This window comes from Elephantulus edwardii, unplaced genomic scaffold, assembly GCF_000299155.1.
Source record: "Elephantulus edwardii isolate Elephantulus edwardi_28Jun2011 unplaced genomic scaffold, EleEdw1.0 scaffold00141, whole genome shotgun sequence".
Taxonomy (NCBI): Eukaryota; Metazoa; Chordata; class Mammalia; order Macroscelidea; family Macroscelididae; genus Elephantulus; species Elephantulus edwardii.
This window is the reverse complement of record NW_006399891.1, coordinates 4,877,448-4,901,947: the sequence shown is the minus strand read 5'-3', so window position 1 is coordinate 4,901,947 and position 24,500 is coordinate 4,877,448. Positions and strand designations below refer to the sequence as shown.

The 24,500-nt window shown below is 47.4% G+C and overlaps 1 protein-coding gene across 1 annotated transcript in view; it reads right to left on the bottom strand.

Moving 5' to 3' along the window:
- KLF9 (Kruppel-like factor 9) overlaps positions 1-23,365 on the bottom strand; it is a 33,055-nt gene extending 9,690 nt beyond the window's left edge. The window contains exon 1 of the mRNA XM_006894403.1: positions 22,789-23,365. Within this exon, the coding sequence (XP_006894465.1) occupies positions 22,789-23,293 (505 nt within the window). The 5' untranslated portion in view covers positions 23,294-23,365. The remainder of the gene's footprint in view (positions 1-22,788) is intronic.
- Positions 23,366-24,500: the final 1,135 nt, after the last annotated feature.

Genomic DNA, 24,500 nt, shown 5'->3' with positions numbered 1-24,500 from the left:
TTCCCAGTCCAGGAAGCCCAGGGAAAGGTGCTAGGAGTTGGCAAGTGGTTTGCTCTTGTCTTGGTATATGCTTAAGAAAGATGTTTCCCTGTGCTGTATTGGCTACGCACAGGTATTTAACAAAGGTATTAAAATGATCCTAAATACTATAAATCACACAGCAAAGACTGGGTATTTGAGAATATTTCATTGTGTTCATCCAGAGCCTAAGAGGCAGATCAAAGTGTACAGTGGGATACTGGGTAGCTTAAAATCACAAAATGTACCCTTTCAGCATATTTGTTCAATCTGCATGCTGGCCAAGCAACCCAAGAAACTGGACTATATGAGGAAGAACATAGAATCAAGATTGGAGGAAGACTCACTAAAAACTTATGTATAGGCATAATCTTGCTAAAAGCAAAGAAACGTGAAGCACTTAATGATAAGAATCAAAGACTATAGCCTTCAGTATAGACCGTCACATAAAAATGCTCACAGCCGGACCAACAGGCAACATACCACTCGGATTCACAATCAGTGCCCATGGAAGCAGCAGTCAAGAAATCAAATGGATTGGTATTGGGCATATCTGTGGCAAAACACGCCTCAAAAATGTTAAAGAGCAAAGGTATCACTTTGAGGACTAAGGTTCACTAGACTTAAGCCATATTTTATCTTATTTTACTATTTTTGTGTGTGTACCGTCAAATCAGATCTGACTGGTACAGGAGGAGATTGCCCCTCCTTCTCCAGCACAGCATCTGGTGGATTTGAACCATGTACCTCTGGGATTGCAGTACAAAAGCAGTATTTTTAATTGCCTTATAAGTGGCACAGGAAGGAAGACCTGTGGCAATGGGGACAGGTGTGTCAGAGATGATGAAGTTGGTTCAGGATAGAGCAAAGTTCAGAGATACTGTTCACTGAGTTGCTATGTATCGAAGTTGACGCAAGGGCACACAACAACAACAACAAAGGCAACGCAGATCTGGTGGCCTAGTGGTAAGAAGTTGTGCTACAATCCTGAAGGTATGAGGTTCAAATCCACCAGCTGCTCCATGAGAGAAGGATGAACATTCTCCTCCGATGTGATTAACTGCCTCAGAAAACCCACTGGAGGGTCAGCTATGGGTCGGTTCTGACTCAAAAGCACATGACAAAATATGCATTAGAAATCTGTCCAGTGAAGGAGGAAGAGTGAAGAACTGTTGCCTTTAAATTATGGTGACAGCAAAGAATATTGAATATACCAGAAGAACAAACAAATGTTTTAGAAATGTAGCCAGAATGCTCCTTAGGAGGGTGGCAAGCCCATCTCACACACTTTGGACATGTTATAGGAGGGTCCCTGGAGAAGGACAACGTGCTTGATGAAGTAGAGTCAGTCGGAAAGCAGGAAGACCCTCCGTGACTGACAGAGTTACTGTAGGAACGGGTTCAAATCACAGCACAAGAGCGGGCTTCACTCTGTCTGGAGTAGGAGTGCTCTGAGTCAGAGACCTTGATGACACCTAAAAACAACTATAACCAACAGGATGAAAGCTCACTACCTTCATGGAAACCATTAAATGCCAGTGTAAAAGAAAGTGGAAGGTCTCCTACGTTCCTGGATGCTAAGGCTCTGTAGTGTAAAACTGGTAATGCTGTACAAATGAATCTATGAAATTAATGCACACAAAAGGAGTTTCTTCCTTCAATTTGACACACTTATTCTAAACTTCTGGAAGAGTAAACATGCTTGACTGGCCAAGAAATTTTTGCAAAAGAACAATAACAAGTGAGCACATGAAATACCAGTTATTAAAATGTATGATTACAGCTATAATAATTAAGATAGTGAGACACAGTGGAGGAAAAGACAGATCAGTGGAACAGAGTCGAGTCTGAAAGTAAATCCAAGAGTTTAAAGGATTGACTATGTTAAATGGAGTATTTTAAATCAGTGATGGAAGAAAGCCACTGTATTCAATAAATGACATAATTATCTATTAAAAATGATTGAAAAATCCGATGTATGTTTTTCATTTAAATTCCAAATATAAAAACTAGAACAATAAGGTGGTAAAAGAAAATATGTTGTTGTTGTTGTTGTTGTTGTGTACTATAGAGTTGGAACCAATCCACTGCTGACCCTCAGATGGGTGTTAGAGGCAGGTAACTGCACGGAAGGAGACGGCCCATCCTTCTGTGGAGCAGTTGGTGGATTCAAACCGCGTGCCTTTGGGACTGCCGTGCAGCTTCTTGCCATTAGGCCACCAGAGAATATATGGGTGAATATTTTCAGAATCTTGGAGTGTGGAAGGATTTTTAAAACATGAAATCAAAAGAGCAGAATCCTTAGGAGAGCTCTGGTGGCCTAGTGGCAAGAAGCTGCAACTACAATCCCAGAGGTGCACAGTTCAAATCCACCAGATGCTCTGCCGGGGAAGGAGGGGCAATCTCCTCCTGTACCAGTCAGATCTGATTTGACGGTACACGCACACAAAAATAATAATAAAAAAAAAAGAGCAGAATCCTTGAAGATTAATAGTTTTGAACATATAAAATAGAACTTTTGCATGACAAATAGGTTTACACACACACACACATACACGCACACTCCACTCTGCAGCTGAGTTCAATCAACTTAGAGCTGACTCTCCAGGGAGTTTCCCAGAGGCTGTAAATCGCACTGTCCATCTTTGCTGAGGGATGAGGAACAGCTGCTGGATTCGAACTATCTGCCTATGGTTCGGCAGTGCAATTCTTTAACCACTAGGTGACCAAAGCTAGTGAATATACACAGATATGTGTGTGTGTGTGTGTGTGTGTGTGTGTGTGTGTGTGTATAGAGATACTATTGTTGCATGCCATCGAGTCAGCACTGACCCATAGCTGGCCCTCCATTGAATTTTCAAAGGCAGTACCTAACATGAGAGGAGACTGTGCCTCCTTCTCTGATGGAGCAGCTGGTGGATTATAAAGAATTAAAATGATGGCCCAATAAAGGAAACTTAAGCATATGCTAATAAGTTAGAATGTTATACAAAACCCACTTGCAAATCAAAATGAATTTAGTAAAAGCAGGGATCCAAATAAGTGAACAGAAATAATAATAATATAGAAATACATTCAATTAGAGAAGTCCTCAAAACATGACAATTAAGACATGAGTGGATTTTTTATTAGGCTGCGCGCTCAACTACTGCACCACCAGAGCTCTATGACTCGCTGGTAACTCTCCTCCCCCAACCCTTGACCCAAGAAAACCCAGACCCACTGCTGCTGAGTCTATTCCAGTCCTCCATTGTGCTTCTGAGACTGGAAATCTTAACAGGAACCTCCTCCTTCTCCCATGGAGCACCTGGTAGCTCTGAACTGTCAGTCTTCAGGGCAGTATGTCCTTCTAGAAAGCATTTTTGGAAATAATTAAGACATGAACACAGAAATAGATAAGGGTATCAGCATTCTTTGTAAGAGCCAAGCATTGATGACCAATGTTCAACAATAAAGAATTGATTTGATAAATCACAATGTAGCTATAATTAAAGCATCTGTGAAACATGTCCTAGATGGTCAAACAGAAAAATCTGAGAAAGCTGGAGCTTATGTAAGGCTGCAGCCTGTCGGAGAAGGAGAACAGAAATACTTTCCACTACTAAGAGCAACAGAAAAGTGTTAAGAGGGCACTCTGCCAAAGACAGGAAACTTGGAAAACCTGGAAAAGCAGAGCAGCCCCACTGACAATGCTGGCGAGCTCTGGTTCCCACAAGTTTCAATGTAAAATTAAATAAATGCAAAGAAATTTGCTGCACATTCTAGCGCTAAGAGCAAGGCATGTTCTGCTGTGTACATGTGAGCATCTAACTGAGAGAAAAGTTCTGGAATAACATTTACTACCTATGGACGAGGGGATTGCACATACTTCTTTCTATAGTTGTTTATATGATCTTATTCTTAACAGTGGATAAAAATTCCATCTATAACGAGAAAAAGTTGGGAAAACGTATTTCCTTATTTTAAAATTTTGCTATTGAAAACAAGGAATGCATCTGAGTATAAACTTTTCTACCAACAGTTTGATCAAGAATAGATTCCAGACACTGCGGTACCTTCACACAGTGGAATACTACACAGCACTCAGGAATGACGACTTTGAAAAACTACATAAGAGAGGTTAGAGAGCTTTATGCCGAATAAACGAAAGCACAGAAGACCACTATGGTAAAAACAGAAGGATATCTGGGAAGATGTGTATGGATATCCAGAGGGAAAGGGAGGGGAAGGCTACTGAGGATGAGGGGAGAGGGAAGTTACGGGGTCACAGAGTATGGTGGGTCTAGAGGGAGGAGATCCAAAACCCAACAAACCAATGTATACAAAAGAAACACAATGTAAACAAATTACTGAATGCAAATCAATTTTAAAAAATTAAAAAATGAATGGATTCCAGAAGGTGATATTTACTTTGACTGATAATTTGTTGGGACACCTCAGAATTCATGGAGAATTTGTTGGTTCCAGTATCTAAGACTAAAGTAAAGAGACAAGTCATTCTGCTTCCTCCTCAAACAGTTGTTATGAGGAAGAAAAGCTTTCTGAACACAAGCATCTGTTTTCTCACTGCTCCTCCACCTCCTCCTCTCTTGTTCCATATGTGAAAGGGAAATGGCCCGAAAAGAACAGATGAGAATCTTCCTTCAGATGCTGAATTACACCAACAGTAAGGCCGAGGCTGTCTAACAAAGGAGCATCCTTGTTAAGAAGTAGGATGAGAGCAGGAAGAGGTGCAAAGACCAGTAACAAAATTGAGTTCCTGATGGAAAAGGCCGGTGGGCCCTCACACCTGCCCCAGCCCAGGCCTGGTCCACTACCCTCCCCTCAGGGAGGACCTCCTTGCTGGAAAGCAGCTCTAACAATAAAGGTACAAAACTGGCAGGAAGTGGTTGTCTCCTTAACATTCTCCAGAATCTTGAAGAACAGGCCAGGAAGTGCAGAGAATCCCTCCCTGTTCTGCATAAACCGTTCCAATTAACACCAATTTAAAAAATCTGTTTGCCTGAAATATTGCTACACGTGTAGATGTTCTGAGAGCATGAAAATGCGCGACAGACAGTGAAAGAATAATCCTACCTGCCTGTCATTATTACATCTGCCCCTGAGCTGTCAGAAGCCTTCCTGCTATTTGGTTTCCTCTCACATTTTATTGTTGGTGTAACAGAGCCACCAGAGAATGTGGACGGGAGGGAGGTGTTTCTGGTCCATGTTTACCGTCCTAGACTTAAGCTTCTGAAATAGGAAATGAGGGTGTGTCTGTGGCATCTGTGTTGTGGAACATCTCCTTAGGAGCATGCTGGTGTCTGGAAAGCAAGCCTGTCTGAATAGGATTTGTATGTTCTCAGCTGCAAGTGATCTGTAAGATTTCTCCAGTGCAGGGACCTCAAGGCTGAAGCCACAGATAACAGGTCCCCAGCTCTGTGGGCTGTCATGTCGGCCCAGCAGCAGATACTTCTTGAGGTCTCATTTCTATTGCCTCCATCTCAGCAATACTGGAAGCAGAGGTAAAACACAGACCCTCAAGTGGGCCCGGAGCCCCTGAGTGGTACAAATGGTTAATGCACTTGGCACTTGGTTGCTTGCAGAAAGGCTGGAGGTTTGAGACCACCCAGAGGCACTATAATTATCTCCTTCTAGAAGATCAACCACTGAAAATTGTGCGGAGCACCGTTCTACCCTGACAAACGTGGAGTCACCATGACTCGGAGCGAACTCCACCACAGATGATAGGCTAAAATGTGTATTTTTAATGCACAGGTTCTGCCCCTTGTGATGGTTTCATAAAGGATAACATTTCAGTCTCAGGATTTAGAGATAAACAAGAATTCAGTGGTTCCTCAAAGACACCAAGACATGAAAGAAACATCCTCTCCACAACCAGACAGCAAATCTCTCCAAGACCCAGGTCCAAACTAAAATCAGCTGCATCTCAAATCTGCTAGGGCAGTTCTCTCTGCCATTCCAACCATTACCTCTGTGCCCAGTGACTTGTGGGGAAAGATGACAATAAATAACCTATTAGGTACTTTTCCCTGATTGCCTTACAGTTAAGAACTCAGCTGCTAACCCAAAGCTTAGAAGTTCTAACTCACCCGCTGGCTTCGAGGGAAAAAGACTCAGTAATCTACCCCCAAAGAGAGTTACTGTCAGATGTCACTAAGTCAGCAGTGACCCCGTGTGACAGAGCAGAATCATTCCACAAGGTTTTCCAGGCTTCAATCTTTACACGAGCAGAGTTACAAGGTCTCAATCTTGTATCTCAATCTGAAGCCACTTGGGTGGGTTTGAACTACTAACCTTCCCATAAGTAGCAGGTTACATACAACCTAGAAAATCCTATGAGGTAGTCTCAGGGTCACTATGAGTGAGAATTGACTCCAAGGCACTTAACAATAACCACAAAGTGTAATACACGTCAGTCCCCGTAATAGAAGGAAACATGCAGACGAACATGAAGACAGTGAAGGACTGTTTTGTGTAAGATCTCCATGAGTCAAAGCCAGCCTGATGGCAACTGACGACAGTCACCCTCTCCAGGCCTTCTCCACTAGCACAAGGGCGCCCTGCCCACTGAAGCCTCTCCCAGATGGCTGCAATAAATTCAAACAGTCCTACTCACTGGAAGGAAAAACCAAATCCACGTCTGCCTCACTGAAGGGCCCACAGAGGCTTCCTGGAGACACCCATGTAGGTCCTGTATCTCTCTCCTCGAACATTCCAGCCATATTGTCTCTTGATACTATGAAGACTCCCTTATCTTTCCTAGGGAGCCCATACAAGAAGTAATAAGATGCTGCGCGGCTTTGAGTTTCAAAATAGTTTTAATATGTAACTCAATGCCATGCTGTCAGAACCGAATCATAGCTGACTCTCAGGTGGGTTTTTGGAGCCTGTAAAACGCATGGGAGGAGATTATCCATCTTCCTTCCTTGGAGCTGCAGGTGGATTGGAACTGAGGTGTGTGCCCTATGGTGCCCGCATGCCCTTTGCCCTTCTAATACGTACAGTGGAGCCAACAGTCCTTGTGGTGAGGAGCTGCACTGCCAGTCCAAATGCATGAGATCTGAATCCCCCAGCGCTTCCATGGGTGAACTCCGCCCATGGTAATCACAGGTCCTGAGAACCCACTGGAGGGTCAGCTGAATCAGTTCTCAGTGACACATAACAACTACTAAAGCCCTTGAGCCTAAACTCTTGATTTGCTGCATGTTCTCACCACGACCTGGGCTCCCACCCATTTGCAGGACTGTGTGCAGAGTTCAGTGCCCAGTGAGCCTTGGGGAGACAGGCTTGGGAAGCCGGTGGCTGCTGTCTGGTTATACCTCGTGTAAAGACTCTACAGAAGTGCCACCACCCCCCCAAGGAGTTGGGTGCAGGTGCATGGCCACAAGAGCATCACCGACTGCTGTCCTTCCTAGCGTACGTATGTCCTAGGGTGTATGTCCCTGGTAGTGCAAATTGACTCTTGACTGCTCACGCAAAGTTTGGAGCTGCCTAGGGATGCCACTGGAAAACTCTTCTTCTCTGGTACATATGGGATTGCCATGAGGCGGCATCACCTGGATGGTATAACAGAGTGGAGACAGGGACCGCACATTCCAGAGCCCCAAACCACATGATTTGGAGAAAGTGGGGGTGGGAGAGAACTGGGTTGCATAGTGCGAGGACCAGCACCTAGAGGCCTGGACAGAGTATTACCTTCAGCAGAGGGGCTGGCACGTGAGCATGGAGGCCCAGGCTGGTGCACCGCATCCCAGTGCAGACCACTCAGCTCAAGGGATGGCATGCAAGGCGGACAGCCCTCCTGTGATAGAAGCTGCTGGGAGCAAGAAAGGTCACGGCAGAGGGAAAGACCATGGCTTTGTGAACATTTGCCTGAAGAGAATATAATATAAAAGAGGCTGAAAAGCCCTGAACAGCCTAGTTTCCTGTATCAGTTGTTTCTGGATAAGTACCTTATAAACCCAAAGTATGTGACACACAGTTCTTATCTACCCTGGAGTTACTCACTGGAGCCACTATGGCATTTATAGTTGTTGCTATGTGCTGTCAAGCTGAAACTTACTCATAGCAGAGCCTCCAATGGGTTTTCAGAACCTTTAAATCACATGGGAGGAGTCTGCCCACCTTTCTCCCGTCGAGCAGCTGGTGGATTTAAACCATGTGCTTTTGGGTTGGCAGCACAACTCTTTTCCACTAAGCCACCAAAGCTCCTTAGCAAACAAGAGGCTAGTTTTCCTATGTGTACATGCAGCTAAAATGACATAGAGCATCAGTATTTTCCAGTTTGGGGGCAACTGGTACCCAGGGAGCAGAAATCTTTTGCTCAGAAAACACGGGGGGGTGGGGGGGGAGGAAAAGTTCAGGAGGTGAGGTTGAGAGCTGATGCTAACCCAACGGTGGCCACATCTCTCTGGGGGTTCCTCTCCACCAGCTAGCTGCTCCTCAGAAGAAATATGGGTAACTACCTCCTAATCAATTTATAGTCTCTGGAAAGCCACTGGAGGGTCAGCTATGAGCCAGTTCCAAATTGAAGGCAATCAATGACTGAAGAGGATCTGATGGCAGCAATCCTGGCGCTCCACCTGCAGGTTAAGTTTCTTAGCGACCACTGATGCCACTTCAATGTCTGTTCCAGCATCTTCCCTTTGGGCTCACCCTCTGTACTCTGTTGTTCCTAGAGTAAGGCTACTATGGCCAAAAACCCTCCTCACACATGCCATCTTCTCACCATCAAATAGTCTTCCAAGCTTAACTCTACCTCCTGGGCAGGATGGAGCCTAGTGTTTGTCAGCAAAAATGAAGAACCACAGATCTGAGCTCTCCCACCTTCAGGAAACAGCCCACCTGGACTCCCCCAGAGCAAAGAGAAAGGATGCCGCTCTCCTTGGGCATGCATCCCCGGTCCGGGGTTCGAGATGTGGGACTAAGTAGGACTCTGAAGATGGACTGGGTCAGGCCAAGGGGAAAAAATGCCTATGTTCCTTCACACTGGGAACCCCTGCTCATGCTCACGGGGGGGGGGGAACTTCTCAGCAGATAGGCATTCTGTGGCTGGCAACTGGTAGGCTCTGCAACACGAAGGAGGGAACCACAGCTGTTTAGCTGTCATTCTGCTTATTTCCATTCAAACAGCAATGGTCCAAAAATACTGCAGAATGATGAGTTAGTGTGGAGACTGAAGTCATTTTATGTGTGTTTTTGTAAGTTATTTGCAAGCCCTAATTTTTGCCTCTTAAGACGTATATGCGTCTTTTGTTGGGCATTATGCACACTGAATAGGCTTCTGAATCCCTGCGGGAACCGCTGCATAAACATCTCATCTCTGGATAGACGAGGCTTTTCTCTATTTGCACATGGGCTAACAAGTGTTCACTTCAACACCATTCACTTATCTGGGTATTAAAATGGACAGGCGGCTGAAATGAAGGCCAAGTGAATGGCAGCACTGGCCACACGGCTATGGTGACACCTGTTTGTCGTGAGGGTTTTGGTACTGGATTTAAAAACGTGGGTCCTGAACCTGAGCAATGCCTGGAATAATCTCTCTCCCAGCAAATCCCTTTCATGAATGCACTTCCAGCCTATTTTCCAGGGTGAAGTTCAGAGTCAGTAAAGACCTTTTTCTCTTCAAAGGGGAAAAAAATGTGCAAAGAGAGGGTAAAAAAAGTAGTCATACTGTTCCTTTTCTCATTTTGTCAGTCTGCTCTTTGGCATATCCTGCCCGTGGTTCTAAACAGGCTCACAGGGCAGATGGCTGTTGGTTCTGCCTGCTTGGTATCCATCCTTCCTTTTGGGTAATAAATAGCACATCTAAATTTCCTTTTGGAAACAGTCCCTTCCTCACCTTGACCTGTATATTTGCAGTTGCCCGCCTCAGTCCCAGAGGTCACACCTGAAGCAGCTATGCCACAGTGACCGGTGTGTGTGACAGGTATGTGACTGCAGCCGGCACATGGAGCTCCAAGCATGGCGTCCGTGCTGAGATCGTGAGGACAGGGAAGCTGCCTTGCCAGGATGGGAGTTCAGGGTCTAAGTACCCACGGATGGAACCAAAGCAGACAGCAATCCTGATCCTCAAGCAGCAACATTCTGATGACACTGAGGACCCACACCCAAAGATACTGGAAACTAGAGCTGCCCAGACATCCATGTGTGACTTGAACCAACATAATTTCACTTCTTAACGAGCCAGCCCAAGTTTGAATTTTGCTGCTTGCAACCCCACACTCAGACAGAGGTGGATCCAGAACTGGGGCCCTTTTCAAAATCTGGAGCAACTCGCCTTGTGAGTGGCTATGGAATCCAAAGACTCCTGTAGGCACCCCGAAGCACGTTTCCTGAAGACCATTCCCAAGCTAGAACACCTCACGAAGGGACAACTAGAGACTGGTGAGTTGGGGCCAAATCCAAGAGAACATGTAAACCAGAACTCTTTCCACTGGCAGGAGCCCAAGTGATCCAGGTCAACTGCTCGTGCACAACTCCAAGCATCCACAGCCATACTAGGAAAATTCCATTGTAACCTTGGACTAGGTTACCTCCCTGCACGTCTCACTCCCACCAAGCAGCAGGGAGAGGAACAGCGCCGACTCCCTCGGGAGACTGCTGTGAGCACAAATGCTTGGAAGCTGGCATATCATGAATGCTTCATGCCACCATTTTTATGGCGATCATTAAAAAAACCTCACACTCTCTAGTACCAACATCTAGCCCAGCTCTTTGCATATAACAGCCATTCAGTAAATATTACTGACATGAATACAAAAACACTGTGAAATTAATTTAGAATTTTAAAATTTGAAGTACTTTAAGGGCTCCTGGGAAGCCTCTAATTTTTCATTATGCTACCACACTCAGTATATTGGGACATTGTGCTAAGTGCAGGGGGCTGTTGGTGGTACACTGGTGAAGCACTTGGCTCTTAAGGGAAAGGTCAGAACTTTGAACTGTCCACCCACCAAGGGAGAAAGACGTGGCACTCTGCTTCTGTAAAGATCTACAGCCTTGAAGACCTCTGTAGTTACATCCTGTCGGCGTGGTTTGAATCCACGAGCTGTTCCTCAGGAGAGGGAAGGGCAATCCCCTCCCACGTGGTTTATTGCCTCTGAAGCCCCGCTGGAGGGTCAGCTATGGGTCAGCTGACTCAACAGCACACAACATTACTTAGGGATACAATGAGTGGGACTCAGTAGATTTCATTTTAAAATCCCTCATCTGTATTATGTCTCTAACTCCAAACCCGTTGTCATTGAACTGATCTCATAACAACTCCGTGAGAATGTACACGACTGAGATCCACTTCACAGATGAGAAAACTGAGTCTCGATTGTTAAGAGTTCTGGTGGCCTAGTGGCAAGAAGCTGTGCTGCAACCTCAAAGCTGCGCAGTTTGAATCTACCAGAAGCTCCACTGGAGAAGAAAGGGGCAATTTCCTCCTGGGCCAGTAGAATACAACTCGATGGTACAAAACAAGAGAAAAAAAACCACATAAATTGAATCTTTTTAAAAAAAAAAAATTACCCGGGTTTTCCTAATTAAAGAGTCACTGAGGCAAGAATCCCAGATCTGAAGGATGTCACAATCTGTACTTTTAACTACTCACTTTGTTGTCTGCTATTGTTATTGTTATGTGTCATCTAGTCACTTGCAACTCATAGCAACCGTAGGTACTACAGATCTGAAGTCTCCCCCGTCCTGAGCCAGTCTCACTGACTCCAACACATCTACCCTTATTACCCTAGTTACTGTATCAATCCATCTCATCTGGGGTCTTCCTCTCCTGTGCTTTCTACCCTTCCAAGCATGATATCCTTCTCCAAGTATCAGTCTCTCCTGCGCATGTGCCCAAAGTATGTGAGATGGAGCTACAAAATCCTAGTCTCCAAGGAGAAACTAAGTTTCACCCTCTCCAAGACAGGAAATGTGGACATTGTAGAATTGGAAGGAATCCACAGATCATCTCTGCTAGAAGACACAGAGAAAGGAATGAACGAGGCTCTCTATTCCATTTTTTGGTGGTCCATGGTATGTTCAAGACTCTTCTCCAGCACAACTCAAAGGCATCAATTCTTCTGTAATCCTTATTCATTGTCCAGCTCTCTGATGCACAGCAAGTAACTGCAAAGACCATGGCCTGGATCAGGCACACTTTAGTCTCTAGATTGACAATGTTGCTTCTCAGTACTCTGGAGAGGACCCTGACAGCAGATTTACTTAATGCAACTTGTCTTTTGATTTTCTGACTGCTGGAGACTAGAGTGTTGACTGTGGGCCTGAGCAAGCTGTAATTGCCAACAACCTTCATCTCCTCTCCATCCAGCAAGGTGCTGCCTACTGGCCCAGTGGTGAGGATCTTTGTCTTCTTGATGTTAAGCTTCAATCCATATTGAAGGCTACAGTCCTTGATCTTCTGCAGCAAGCACTTCAGGTCCTTCTCAGTTTCTGCAATCAAGGTTGTATCATCTGCAGAACGTAGGTTGTTAATGAATTTGAATCAACTTATAGCCAACCCTCCTGTGGGTCTTCAGAGACTGTAAATCAGAAGGAGACTGCTGGTGGATTTGAATCACATGCTTTGGGTTGGCAGTGCAAGTCCTCAGGCACTAGGCCACCAGAGCTCCCTTAACCACTGTGCTGACTGCACCCTGATACAGATCCCTCCTGGAGGCCCTGTTTTCTCTCTCAGGTACCTTCGAGTGTCCGGTATTGCTTGCCTCTGGCTCATCAGAGCCAGTCCCTGGAATGCAGAGCCTCTTTTGTTCCTTTTGCTGTGATTCTTTCCAATTCTACAATATCCATATTTCCTGGACAAGAGTTGGGCAACTTTGTCCACTGCCCACTATTGCTTCCCACATTGGTTAGATGAAGTCTTGAGGGGCCCTCCTCCACGGCAGAGGCTCTGTCTGGAAACACATTCCAAGTTAGCTTAACACAAATTACCACTATCTGCCTTGCAAATCCTTGTCATTAATAGTATATGGTTTATGCTCTCATCTCTTTATTTTATTTAAATAATGTCCTCACTTTTTAAAAAAGGCTCAAGTTAGTCAGTTAGGGATGAATCCCGTTCTTCTGTTTAAATTTATGGTCATCCTCAATTTCACTAAAAAAAAATAAACTCAAGGCCCCCATAACTCTGGGTTTAGATAGTGAGCTCACTGGTGTCAGTAGCTCCAGAGCTTAGATTTCAGAATTCAGCTTTTTAGTTCCCACTGCAGGGCTCTGAAGTCTAACTAACCTCTTGGTAAACTGAGATTAGTGAGACAGTGATGGTTCACTGACAGAATTCCTGCCATCCATGCTGAAGACTTGGATTCAATTGCCAGCCAATGCACCTTAAGTAGCGCCACCCACCATCTGCCAGGAAAGGCTTGGGATCGTTGTAATGCTGACAGGTTTCAGCATGATGGAAGCTGAACTTCCACACTAAAATGGACTAGGAAGAAAGAATGAGTGATTGTCTAGGCCTTGGAAAAATCAACCAGTGAAAACTCCATGGATCACAATGAATCTGCAAGCAATCCTGTGGGTGGTACAGGACCTGGCAGTGTTTTCTTTAATTGTGCATAAAGCTACCACGTGTCAAGGACCAACCAACTCAAAGGCAGCAAACGAGAAGAAGCTAGGATCTTAAAAGATGCAAGTACACTGTCATATACGTACACACAGGCTCTAAGTGCAAATGGATAGAAGGCTGTGCAAGACCCCATGCATGAAAAATGAATGCATCTCACTTCTCTAAGTGGGAAATGCATTCTCTATGAATAATAATGTTAAGTCTTATTATTTGCTGAGGGGAATGCTTGAGGCCAGGATAAAATAGACATTTCCTCTTGGCCTTAATGCACCAAAAAGCACTAAAAGTTTAAGGAGAGTTCCAGGAAGGGGCGAGAAGGACATTTCCTCGGAGCTCTGCCTTGTGCTATTTCAGGCACAGCCACTTACTTCTGTATGAGAAAGGGACAGAGGCCACAAGAGCTGCCTCTGTGCTAACCTTTCACCTGGTAAGCCGACACAATTCCCTAAGCCATGGCAAAAGGCTCAGCTACTAACCAAAAGTTTGGAGGTTCAACTTCACTCAAGTAACCAAAAGCACAGGGGTATAGTTCTCTGACACCTCTGGGCTTACTACCAGTTTGGATTCAAAACTGAAGACCTGGGAGTCTGTGAAGCCCCAGGAAACTACAGGGAAAGAATTTAAAATGAAGGAAGCTCTTGTGAAGATCTGCAGGGGCCAAGCTTGAAGTCAGGGCCTTAATGCTCTATTTCATTCTCTGGTGGCCTACTGCAAAAAAACTGCAATCCCAAAGGCATGCAGTTTGGATCTACCACCTGCCCTGTGGAAGATGGTTGGGCAATCTCCTCCTGTGTGATTTACTGCCTCTGAAAACCCCCTGCAGGGCCAGCTTTGAGTCTGTTTCTACTCAAAGGTATAAAAAACCAACCACCACCACCTCCATGCCCCTCACAGTGCTACCCACACAGTGCTGCCGAGGAAACGAGGCTCCAGGAGAGGACATCATCTGCCCCAAGTTGTATGTCAGTCAAGGGAGGAAGAGCCAGTTTCTGAACCTGGGTAGTATGCTTCAAACTTTTCTGTTCCCCCACCCCAAAACACTTCAATAGAACAGTCCTCTCTTTCTGAGAGAGTGGACAAACACCTCCTTACGAACATGATGGATGGAATGACCTCTCAAGGTCACTTCCAAGCTCCAGAGCCTATTCTTTTGCAGCTAAGGACTGCTGGCACTAAGGGCCCTGAGGTAGGGCCAGGTCTGTGACTAAGTTCCCAACAAAAAGTGGGGCGGAGCTGGGTCAGAGGCACTCAAAGACCACTGCAGAAGAGTCTCTGTCTTTTCCTTTTTCACCATCTGTGGTTTTCCTCTTCCTTTGGCCCCTTCTTTTTACGTGTGTTGCATAGAAACGGAAAGTGCCTTTGTACAGATTACTAGGCCCTAAATTATGCTCTTCAGTGGGCGCTGGGTTTACTGGAGAAACGTTAGGAAAAGGTGGGAGGGTCGGATGTGGAGGCGGATTCCAGCAAGGGAGGGCTGGAACGCAGCAAGCTTTTTTCTCCAAGCCTGAAAACAGCCAAGGAAAGGGGTGGGGGGAACACCCAGAAGATTTGGAAGTCAAGACTGACGAAGACGATTTAAAAAAAAAAATCAAGATTTCCACGATGGCAAAGCATTCAGAAATCAAATGGAGAAGCCTGAGGCTGTTTTAGGGGCTCCTGAAAGGGTGAATACTGGGAAGTGACCCGCCCACTTTCTTCTCAATGAACTTATTAAAAGAAGACCATTGTCAGCCACTTTCCCAATATGTCATATGATGTCTCTCCCTGGGAAGTTCAAGCTGGGAATTTCCCACAGAAGCTGCAGAATGACTAGTTCTTGGGATAAGGATAAACAATTGAGACAGGAATGTAAATCTGACCTTTATGTTGGGGGGGGGCAAGAATTCATTTACTGCAGGTTGCACCTCTGTGCCTGAAGGTGAGGGGTGTCACAATCAAACAGCACTAGAATTACACTGCCTCGTCCCTCCCCTTCCCCTCTTCTCACCATCTACAAAAGAAAATCAAGGGAAACCAAGTTTTCCCTCTGTAACGTGACTCCTTTTCTATTTTCTGCTGCCAAGCCAGAGCCAGAATCCTGCCAGAGGCAGAAGCTTCTGGAAGGCAAGCCCCACTCCATCTTTGCTGAGGCAGATGGATGGAAGACGAAGAAGAGCCAAGAGCAGTGGGGGAAGGACAGCAACTGGTGCTGCCTGCCTGCGTGCCTCCAACCCCAGGTGGGATTTCAGCTGTGACCTTAGGTGGAGCAGTGGCCTCTGCTACCCATCTTTGGTCTTGAAGGCATTTTAGCTTCTTCTCTGAAAACCCACAGTGAAGCCTTTGGACAATCTTTGCAAGGCGTAGAAAACCATCTGCAGCCTTTTGCTCTCTTTTCCAATGTAAAATGGGTCTTATTTTCTAGCAGGCCACATCTGACTCTCTCTAGACAATCTCACTGGGGTTGTTGTTGAGTGTCACTGAATGAAGACAATTCTGACTCGTGGTGACCCTAGTGATCAAGGTAGAACTTCTTCAAAGCAAATGGCTAGGTTTGTCTTTAGTCGTGCCTCTGGGCAGAAGTGAACCACCAACCTTTCCACTATCTCTTCAGTGAGGTACAAACTGGATGAAGAACAATCTTAGCTACAATCAATGGTCTCCTTGGGTGCAAATAAGTAGCACACACACAGTATTAACTGAAAGGCTGGTGGGTCAAGTCAACTAAAAGACTCCTTGGAGGAAAGGTCTGACATCTTCTAAAAAAATAGATCTGCCCCTGAAAATCCTACGGAGCACAGTTCTATTTTGACAACCAGAAACAATTCTCCAGGAACTGGCTTGTTTTTCAAAGGGGCACACTACAGAAACAGCTACACAGGAAATCTGTGGTACTGAAATGTCATAGGGGAGAGGGAGGGCAACCCTAGCTATTTAAAAGTCTAAAACATCTCAGAACTGTGTTCCACGGGGTTTTCAAAGCCACAGTCTTTCAGAAGCAGGTCACCAGGCCCTTCTTCCAAGGCACCTCTGGGTGAGTTCAAATCTACAGTCTATTATTTAGCAGTGGAACACTTAACCATCTATACCATCTATAAAGAAAACCTAGAATGTCTCGTGATAGGATCAAAAAGCTGCACTGCAATCCCGAAGGCACACCGTTCAAATCCACCAGCTGCTCCAAGGGAGAAGGATGGTCAATCTCCCGTGCAAGTAACTATGGTCAGGGTTAGGGTCGGCTATGAGTTGGTTCTGGCCTGATGGTTCACAACAACAATGACAAGGAAGAAAAGTGTCAGGAAACAATTAGCTGTGCAACTGCTACCACTCAGCTTATAAATAAATCACGGATGAAGCACATTAGTTTATGAAATATCATTCCACATCCCTCTGGGGACCCTTCTGGAAAGAAGAATGGGCAGTAAGAATGTCCCACATGCAGAAGACGAAGGTACTTGACCTCTGTCCTATGCTTAAAGAAAACAGCAAGAGCTGATACATGGGCTTCCCAGAGACCCCTTCTGAGCAAAGTCTGGAGTCTGAGGCCAAAGAAAAACCTTGCCCGGACCCCTAAGACCCTTCCCCTGTTAATGGAAGTGTGTCCCTTCTCACATCTTGGATAGCACTGACTCTCCACAACCACCAAAGAGTGGATTTTCTGGGAGATGGAAATGATTGGCACGCTCTAACCAACAGGTTAAAGGCCCTCTGGTGGTGCAGTCCTCAGACAGCTGCCCCGCTCAAAGGTAATGGCTCTCCGACATTAGAATTCACCAGTCACTCTGCAGAGAGAGTTGGGTCATCTCCTCTCATGCAATTTACAGCCTGCAGAAACCCACTACGAGTCAGCTATGAGTTGGTTTGGACTCACAGCATTGCTTATTTTCATTAACAAAAGACTGGCAACTGGAGCCTTTATCTAGAGGCATCTTCCAAAGAAAGGCCTACAACTTCCTGCCAAAGCCCACAGCCACTGAAAACCCTGTGGAGGGCAGGGTTACCAGGAATCAAGAGTCACACAACATCCACCACGGTGGGGTTTTAACATTATTATTACTGTTGGTTTTTAACCCAACGATAGCCACCAAAGCTTCCTGTAGGAATGAAGAGATAGAAGGAGTTAAGGAGGAATAGCAGCCCTTGGCCCTGATGTATGCAAGTTTCTGAAACTTCCTCTAGGCTCTGGGAAGCTGTGGGGCATTCTTAGAGGCTGGAAGATCTCGTCCCTCACTGGAGGACAACTTCCACCATGAGGCCAACCAGTCCCTCCCGTCAGGTATTCTAAGTAGTCCAGGGATGTCTGAACAGGATGAGGAGAAAAGGAAGCAGACACTCTGGGCAACTGGGGCAGCTCCTGCCTCTTTCTGGTTTACATGAAAACCCTTCTATCCTATTATAAAAACTGTCAATGTTTTAAAATTTTTCTGTGCAACTAAGGTGTGTAATAGTTAGGATTGCTTCCAATTTTCAGAATCCAGTATCACATCACCCAGCTCCAGCCACTGTCACCACAAGGAAAAATGCCTTAGGCCTATCCGAAAAGAGCAAAATGGCACACTGGCATAGCAGGAAGACCTACGGTTTCTGTCATCCAGATAGCAACCCGGACTGCTGTATGTGATGACTTCTGATCTGGAATTAGGGTAGGGGTGTGTCCCCTTCCATAATGGACACACACATGATATATGTATGTGCAAAGTGTCTGCAAAGTCAAGAACCACAGAATAATCTCAACATTTGCTACATTTTCAAATAAATGTTTATAGGTGAAGTACTCTAGCTTTAAACCAGTGGGTCTAAGAATTAATCAGAAAAAGTACAAAAATATGCTATAAACCAGCATCTGTGGTGCGTCAATTCCACTTCAAAGCAACCTCGTCTGTGCCAGGGTAGAAGTGTGTTCTATTGGGTTTTCAAGGCTTCCAGAAGCAGAATTGCTAGACCTTTCTCCCAAGGGGCCTCTAGGTGAGTATAAATAGTCAAATTCGTGACCACTTGCAGCATCCAGTGACTGACTATGCTTTACTCACATAATGCCATCTAGTTGGTGGCAACTCTTACGGGCCTACAGAATGCCCACAAAGCCTTGGGGCAGGGAAGAGTTACTCTTTTGGGCGTGATGGTTCTGTTTTGGTATTTTTCTCCCCCCAGATTAACAACTTAGCCCATTAACAACTGGCTTAATATTTAAAGACAGTTCACCTGAAAAGATGTTTGGAGGCTGAAGAAACAGAAAATTAGTATACTGTTTGAAAATGTAAACATATCACTTTAACCCAAGTTGACATTGTTTCTTGATTGTGAGGAGACATTAACTACAAGTTTTGCCATTTCTTGAGGGTCCTTTGCATGTGGAATCCTATGAGGAGATTTACACGTGTTATCTTTACAAATCAACTTACTGAGTTCACTTCAACAACTAGCATCTCACTGCCTTCAAGCTGGAGACAGCTGACCCTCAGGAAGGTGTTGAGAGGCTGTAAATCACACAGGAGGAGACTTCCCATCTTTCTCCCTCAGTGCAGCTTGTGAATTTGAACCACTAGAGAGGTGTCACTTTGGATTAGCAGCACAACTCCTCATGGACACCACGACCACAGCTCCCATATCAATTTTCAACTCACACTCACTGCTGTTGAGTTTGGAACTGACCCTCCAGCGGTTCTGCAGAGGCTGTGGGAGGACACTGTCCACCTTTCTCCTGCAGCGCAGCGGATGGATCTGGATTTCCAGCCTTTCGACTGGCAGTGTGCCTCCTTACCTACGAGGCCACCAGAGCGCCCTACCAGGGTCAGCTGGGTAGCTCTGTTTTGTGGGTTGAGAAACCAATAGTCACACAGAGGCTGCAACAGAAGTCATGTTGAACATTATAAAGGGAGGTGGTGGCGGCGTGAGACTATGATCCAAATATGGAATGCTCAGCCAAGCCAATTGTTGCTAGGCAGGAATTCTAGCCCAGAATTGCCAGATCTTTCAAATGTTCCAGAGAAACCAGAAATCCAGATTTGTGCTAAAATCCTTTAGTGCAAAAAGTCAGTAGCTTAGATCTTCTAAGACAGAAAAGATGTTGCAATCGGCTTCCATAAAAATTCCAAATCAACCCAATTCAAGCTCATCTAGTGATTCTAACTCTGAGCAATCTTCCAAGACAGGGAGCTGCCCAAAGGGTTTCCCAGGCTAATAAATCTTTATGGAAACTGTTAACATCCCCTTTTTCTTGAGGAGCAGCTGGTAGATTCAAACCTCCGGTCTTGTGGTTAACAGCCACAAGCGTTAAGCACAGCACCACCAAGCTCTCCTGTACAGGGAATAGCTTTGGAAATGCTATGTGGCAGTCCTCCTCTGTCCTACAGGGGTCGACGGGGAAGGCAACAAGGGCTTTGTTGCATGGTAGGTTTTTTTCCCCTTTCAGGTTACTAATTAAATTTTTATAAACCCTGTGTGGGCCAAGCCAAACATATTTGCAAAGCAAATGCAGTAGCAAGCCTCTAGTTTGTAAACTCTGAATTAAAGTCACTTGCTGAAGGTCTCACAGCTGGGAGAAACAGTGAGGACAAATCAGAACGCAGCTCGGTTTGCCTCAAGAGTAGCTTTTCCCTCAGGACTCCACAGAAGTAGCTGCACCGAATTAAATGAAATTTTGTTTAAAGAAGTCGACTCCTACAGCCACCAGTTTTACGTAAGTGATAGAGGCATGCGACTCCCTCCATCCACAAGAAAGCAAGCAAACAGCAGTGAGCCACCTGCAGGGCAGCACTGAGCCAGGGGGCGGGGCTGAGATTTCAGCTCTCAGCATTGTGACAGTGCAGACCCTCCTCCTGCTCTCATTGCCCACCTTTTGGATTTAACACCAGCAATGAAAATCAGGACGCTCCCAGCCCTAGCCCTTCAAAATGCATGAGATCTCCCAAAAGGCTCTTAGACTGTCTTCGAAACACCTTGAAACATACAGAAGGTGAGGGAGCTCTGGTGGCCTAGGGGAAGGAGTTGTGCTGTTAGTCCAAAGGCAGACAGCTCAAATTCACCAGCTGCTCTGGGGAAGACATGCAGTCTCCTCCCGTGTGATTTACAGCATCTGAAAACCCAGTGGAGGACCAGCTACGAGTTGGTTCTGACTCAAAGACACACAACAATAGCACAGAAGGCGAGGGGGCTCTGGTGGCCTAGTGGTAACTATGTGTGCTGCCAAGCCGAGGGCACTAAACCTTGAGAAAGATGGGCAGTCTTCTCCTGTGTAATTTACAGCCTCTGAAAACCAGCTGGAGGGCCTGCTATGCGTTGGTTCCCACTGGAAGCCAAATAGATGAATCTGATAGGTGAGGCTGAATCTATTTACTCAAAGACAACGGGCTGGGTTTAGTTTTTTAAATGACCTGACAGTATTTAGATGCCAAAGGGTTTTATACCACCACTGGCATGGAACTACAGAGCCCCCAAACATAAATGAGACACCTGCAAACTCCATCTCTCTCACACTTTTGAAACTGTAGCATTTAAAATGAGATTAACATTTCACTTCAGCTTCTATCTTGACTGTGTAAAAGGTTCTCCTGAAACAGCTGAGCTGATGGTGCCTTATGGAGAATTGAAAAGCAGCACGCATGCATGCACACCCAAGCAGCCATTTCTCAAACCACCAGTGCAAATCAGTCAGCTGAGTGGCCCCCAAAGCTGGACTCCCTTCTCTGAGCCCACCAGACTCCTCACCCCCAGATGCATGGCCTGGGCTGGGCAGCGCCCTGAAGGAGAACGTGCCTTTGCTCAAGGTGGCAGTGGTGTCCCTGTGAACAACTGAACTCTGGGAACAGAGCTGATACTGCCAGGCCCGCCCAACAGCTGTTGGTGAGTAACACCCTTGGGTTAGTACACCCCCATTTCATCCTCAGAGCCACGTGAAAGGTCAGAGCAGCCAATTCAGGCCCAAGTCTTTCGACATCCCTGCAAACTTCAAAATGTGCTGCTTAAATGGCAACCTGGATGACAACCCCAAACAGAAGCTGATTTCCCATTAACAACAGAGGAAATGCATCTCTGTGCCAGCAGCCACCCCCCCAAGTGCTGCCTTCCCAAGGAAATGAGGTTGAAGAGAGGCAACGCTCTGGCCTTCAGTTTAAAAAAGCAAAACGAAATCCAGCCAATTATTTGAAAGCCAGGGGCTCTTCTTAAAAGTCTCAAAATACTACACCAAGAACCATCCAGCCTTTTCCTAGCAACTCCAACAACAATCTCTTCAACAGTGTGCTTAAGGGAAAACAGGTTGGGGGAGGGGGCAGACCCCCTGCTAATCTTATCAGAAGAGCAGCTTTAAGAACCTTTCGGAAGATGGTGACCCTGGATGCCCAAACATGACCGCTTCTCCACTATTTCTGTGTATATTAAACAGGACCACGAGAATTGGCTGCCCAGGGACCTGACCGGGTACATCTCACACTGCAGATAACCTCCTGGCGACGCTCATTCGTCCAGCCCCATCTTGCGCTCTCCTTGGGCGCGTCAGCTCCGTGCAGCGTCCAGAACGTCCCTGTCACCACTTTCTTACCAGAGCCTTGACCTCAGCAAGGACCACACCTCCTCGCCAACTAATCTACTGAGAGGCGAGGGTGCGACCCATCTGGGAAATCGAACTAGTGTGAAGTTAACCCACCAGGCATTACCCGACCAATCTCCCCTGCTACCCGAAGCAGGCTTATTTTAAACCTCTCTGGGGACTCCTGGCCAAATTTAAAACCACTTTGGCAAGCCTTGTAAAGTAGCAAGCAGAGAGCTAAAGAACAGTGATCCCCAAAAGGCTCCATGTAAAGTGTGCCGCTGCCCCCCCCCCCCAGGTTCCGGCTACTTGGTCGCCATCCCAGTAGGGAATGAAGCAAACCCGTCGCCGCTGGACGCCCCCGCGGCCACGTCTTCCCAGGTGGGGTTGCCTCCCAGTCGCGGGGTACGGAAGTGCTGGGGGCGGGGCAGGGAGGGCGGCACCACTCCCGGAGTGCGGCGCGCGGGGGCTGGCGCGCGCTCTCTCTGCGCCCGCCGGTGCCATGCTCTCTGTCTGGTGCGTCTTAAAGGCTGGGTCTGAGTAAGGATTGAGCGACCCGCTCAGTTACTCAACGAGCGTCTAGCCCAAACTGTCTGCACCCTCCTTGGCCTCGTGTCCTTAGCGCCCAGGGAGGCTGCCCGGCCAAAGGTTAACCCCAGACCTGGTGGGAAGGGGGGACGCCGCTAACCTGTATGCACTCTGTAATGGGCTTTGAGATGGGAGGATTTTCCATAGACTTTCCCACAGCCACTGTAGGGGCACTTGTGCCTCTTTTCGGAGGCGTGCTTCCCCTTCACAGCCATTCCAGGGTGGAGGAGGGAGAGCGGGCTGGGCGCGCGGCCAGGATCCTGTCTCTCCTCCGGGCTGTGGGAAGGACTCGACCCAGATTCGGTGGTCACGTCGCTGTCGGATCCTATATCCTCATCGGGGCTCTCCAGACTGTCGCTGCACACCGAGGGGGTCTGGATGGGTCGGTACTTGTTCAGGTCCAACAAGCTCTTGGCGATGGTGACCAGCGTGCAGTAATCCTTCCATGTGTCGCCCGGGTCACTGTGCTCCTTGGTCACCTCGCGCTCCGGCAAGCGCAGCCGCTCGGCGTCCGGAGCGCCCCCGTGCTCCGGCACCGCAGCTCGGTTGGAAATAGACACCAGACACTGAGCAGCCACGAAGTCCATGTAGGCGGCCGCGGACATGGTGCGGGCGGCGGCGGCCCCGGCGGCGGCGCGGCCAAACTTCGCTGAGGCTGCGGAGGTGCGGCTCGCCCTGCCCTCGCCGCCGACGACGAGCACTGCGCGGTGGCCAAGGGGGCGGGGGCGCGGGGCGCTTCCGACTGGCAGGAGCGCCGAGGCGACCTCAGCCCCTCATCTTTACGTAACCGGCAGCGCCTCCGCACGCAGCAGCCACGGCCCCCGGCTCTGCCGCGCTGCCGGCTGCCGGCTCCCGCCGCCGCCGCCGGCCCTGCCCTGCGCCGGCCCGCGATCCCCCGACGGCCGGGCTGGCCTCTCGGCACCGGCTCCCTTGAAAAGACGCCACACGTGGCGGGCGCAAGTTTATTCGACTGCAAACGCCCCCGAGGCGCTGGGAGAGGAAACTGCAAGAGGGTCCACGCCCTCAGCCGCGGCTTCGTGGCGCGCACGCCCCAGAACCTTCACTGGACCACCCGGACGCGGGTGGGCAGGGCCGGAGCGAGCAGCACCTTTAAGAGACACTTTTCCCCCAGTCCCTGGACGGCTTCTACTCCCCCGTGCCTGCCGGTCCGCACCGTTCCGGCATTCTCTTGCTCAGTAACAATTTCGCAGAATCCCATCACGTCACAATCCAAACCCCCTCCAATTGGCCAGTGGGGAGGGTGATTCAAGTCTGTTTACTTTCTCCCCCTGCCAGTCAGAACGGCCTTTCGGTGGAGAGGTGCGTCTAGAATTGAGGCGTGCGGCCAATCCGACTGTTCCGTTCCGGTGCCTCGTGCTACCCCTCCAGCCCAGAACGCCGACTTTTAAAAGGGTAACAGCCACAAGACCGGAAGGGAGAAGCCGCTCCTCTCCGACGCTGCATCTCTCTCTGGGATGCCGTCCAGGACTCTCGGGTCACCTTCTGCCTTGCAGGGCTTGGAGACGTGCATCTCCTAGGTAGTCGCGCTCGTTCCCATCATAAAAAGGAACTTAGGCTTCGGGTTTCCAGCTCGCAAACAGTTAAGTGACTTCCTGCAAACGCTACAGTCCCAGCAACGAGCTGTCCAATCAAAAGTAAGTTGGTTGATGTCACTGACATTGCCTCAGCCAATCAGGAGGACGTGCCGAAAGCAAGCGCTCAACACTTGTAAACGCAAGGAGCAGTGGTGAAACTGGACCCAGAAAGTGAACTGGTGTGGGGGGTGGGGGGAATCTGCATTACAAACAAAAA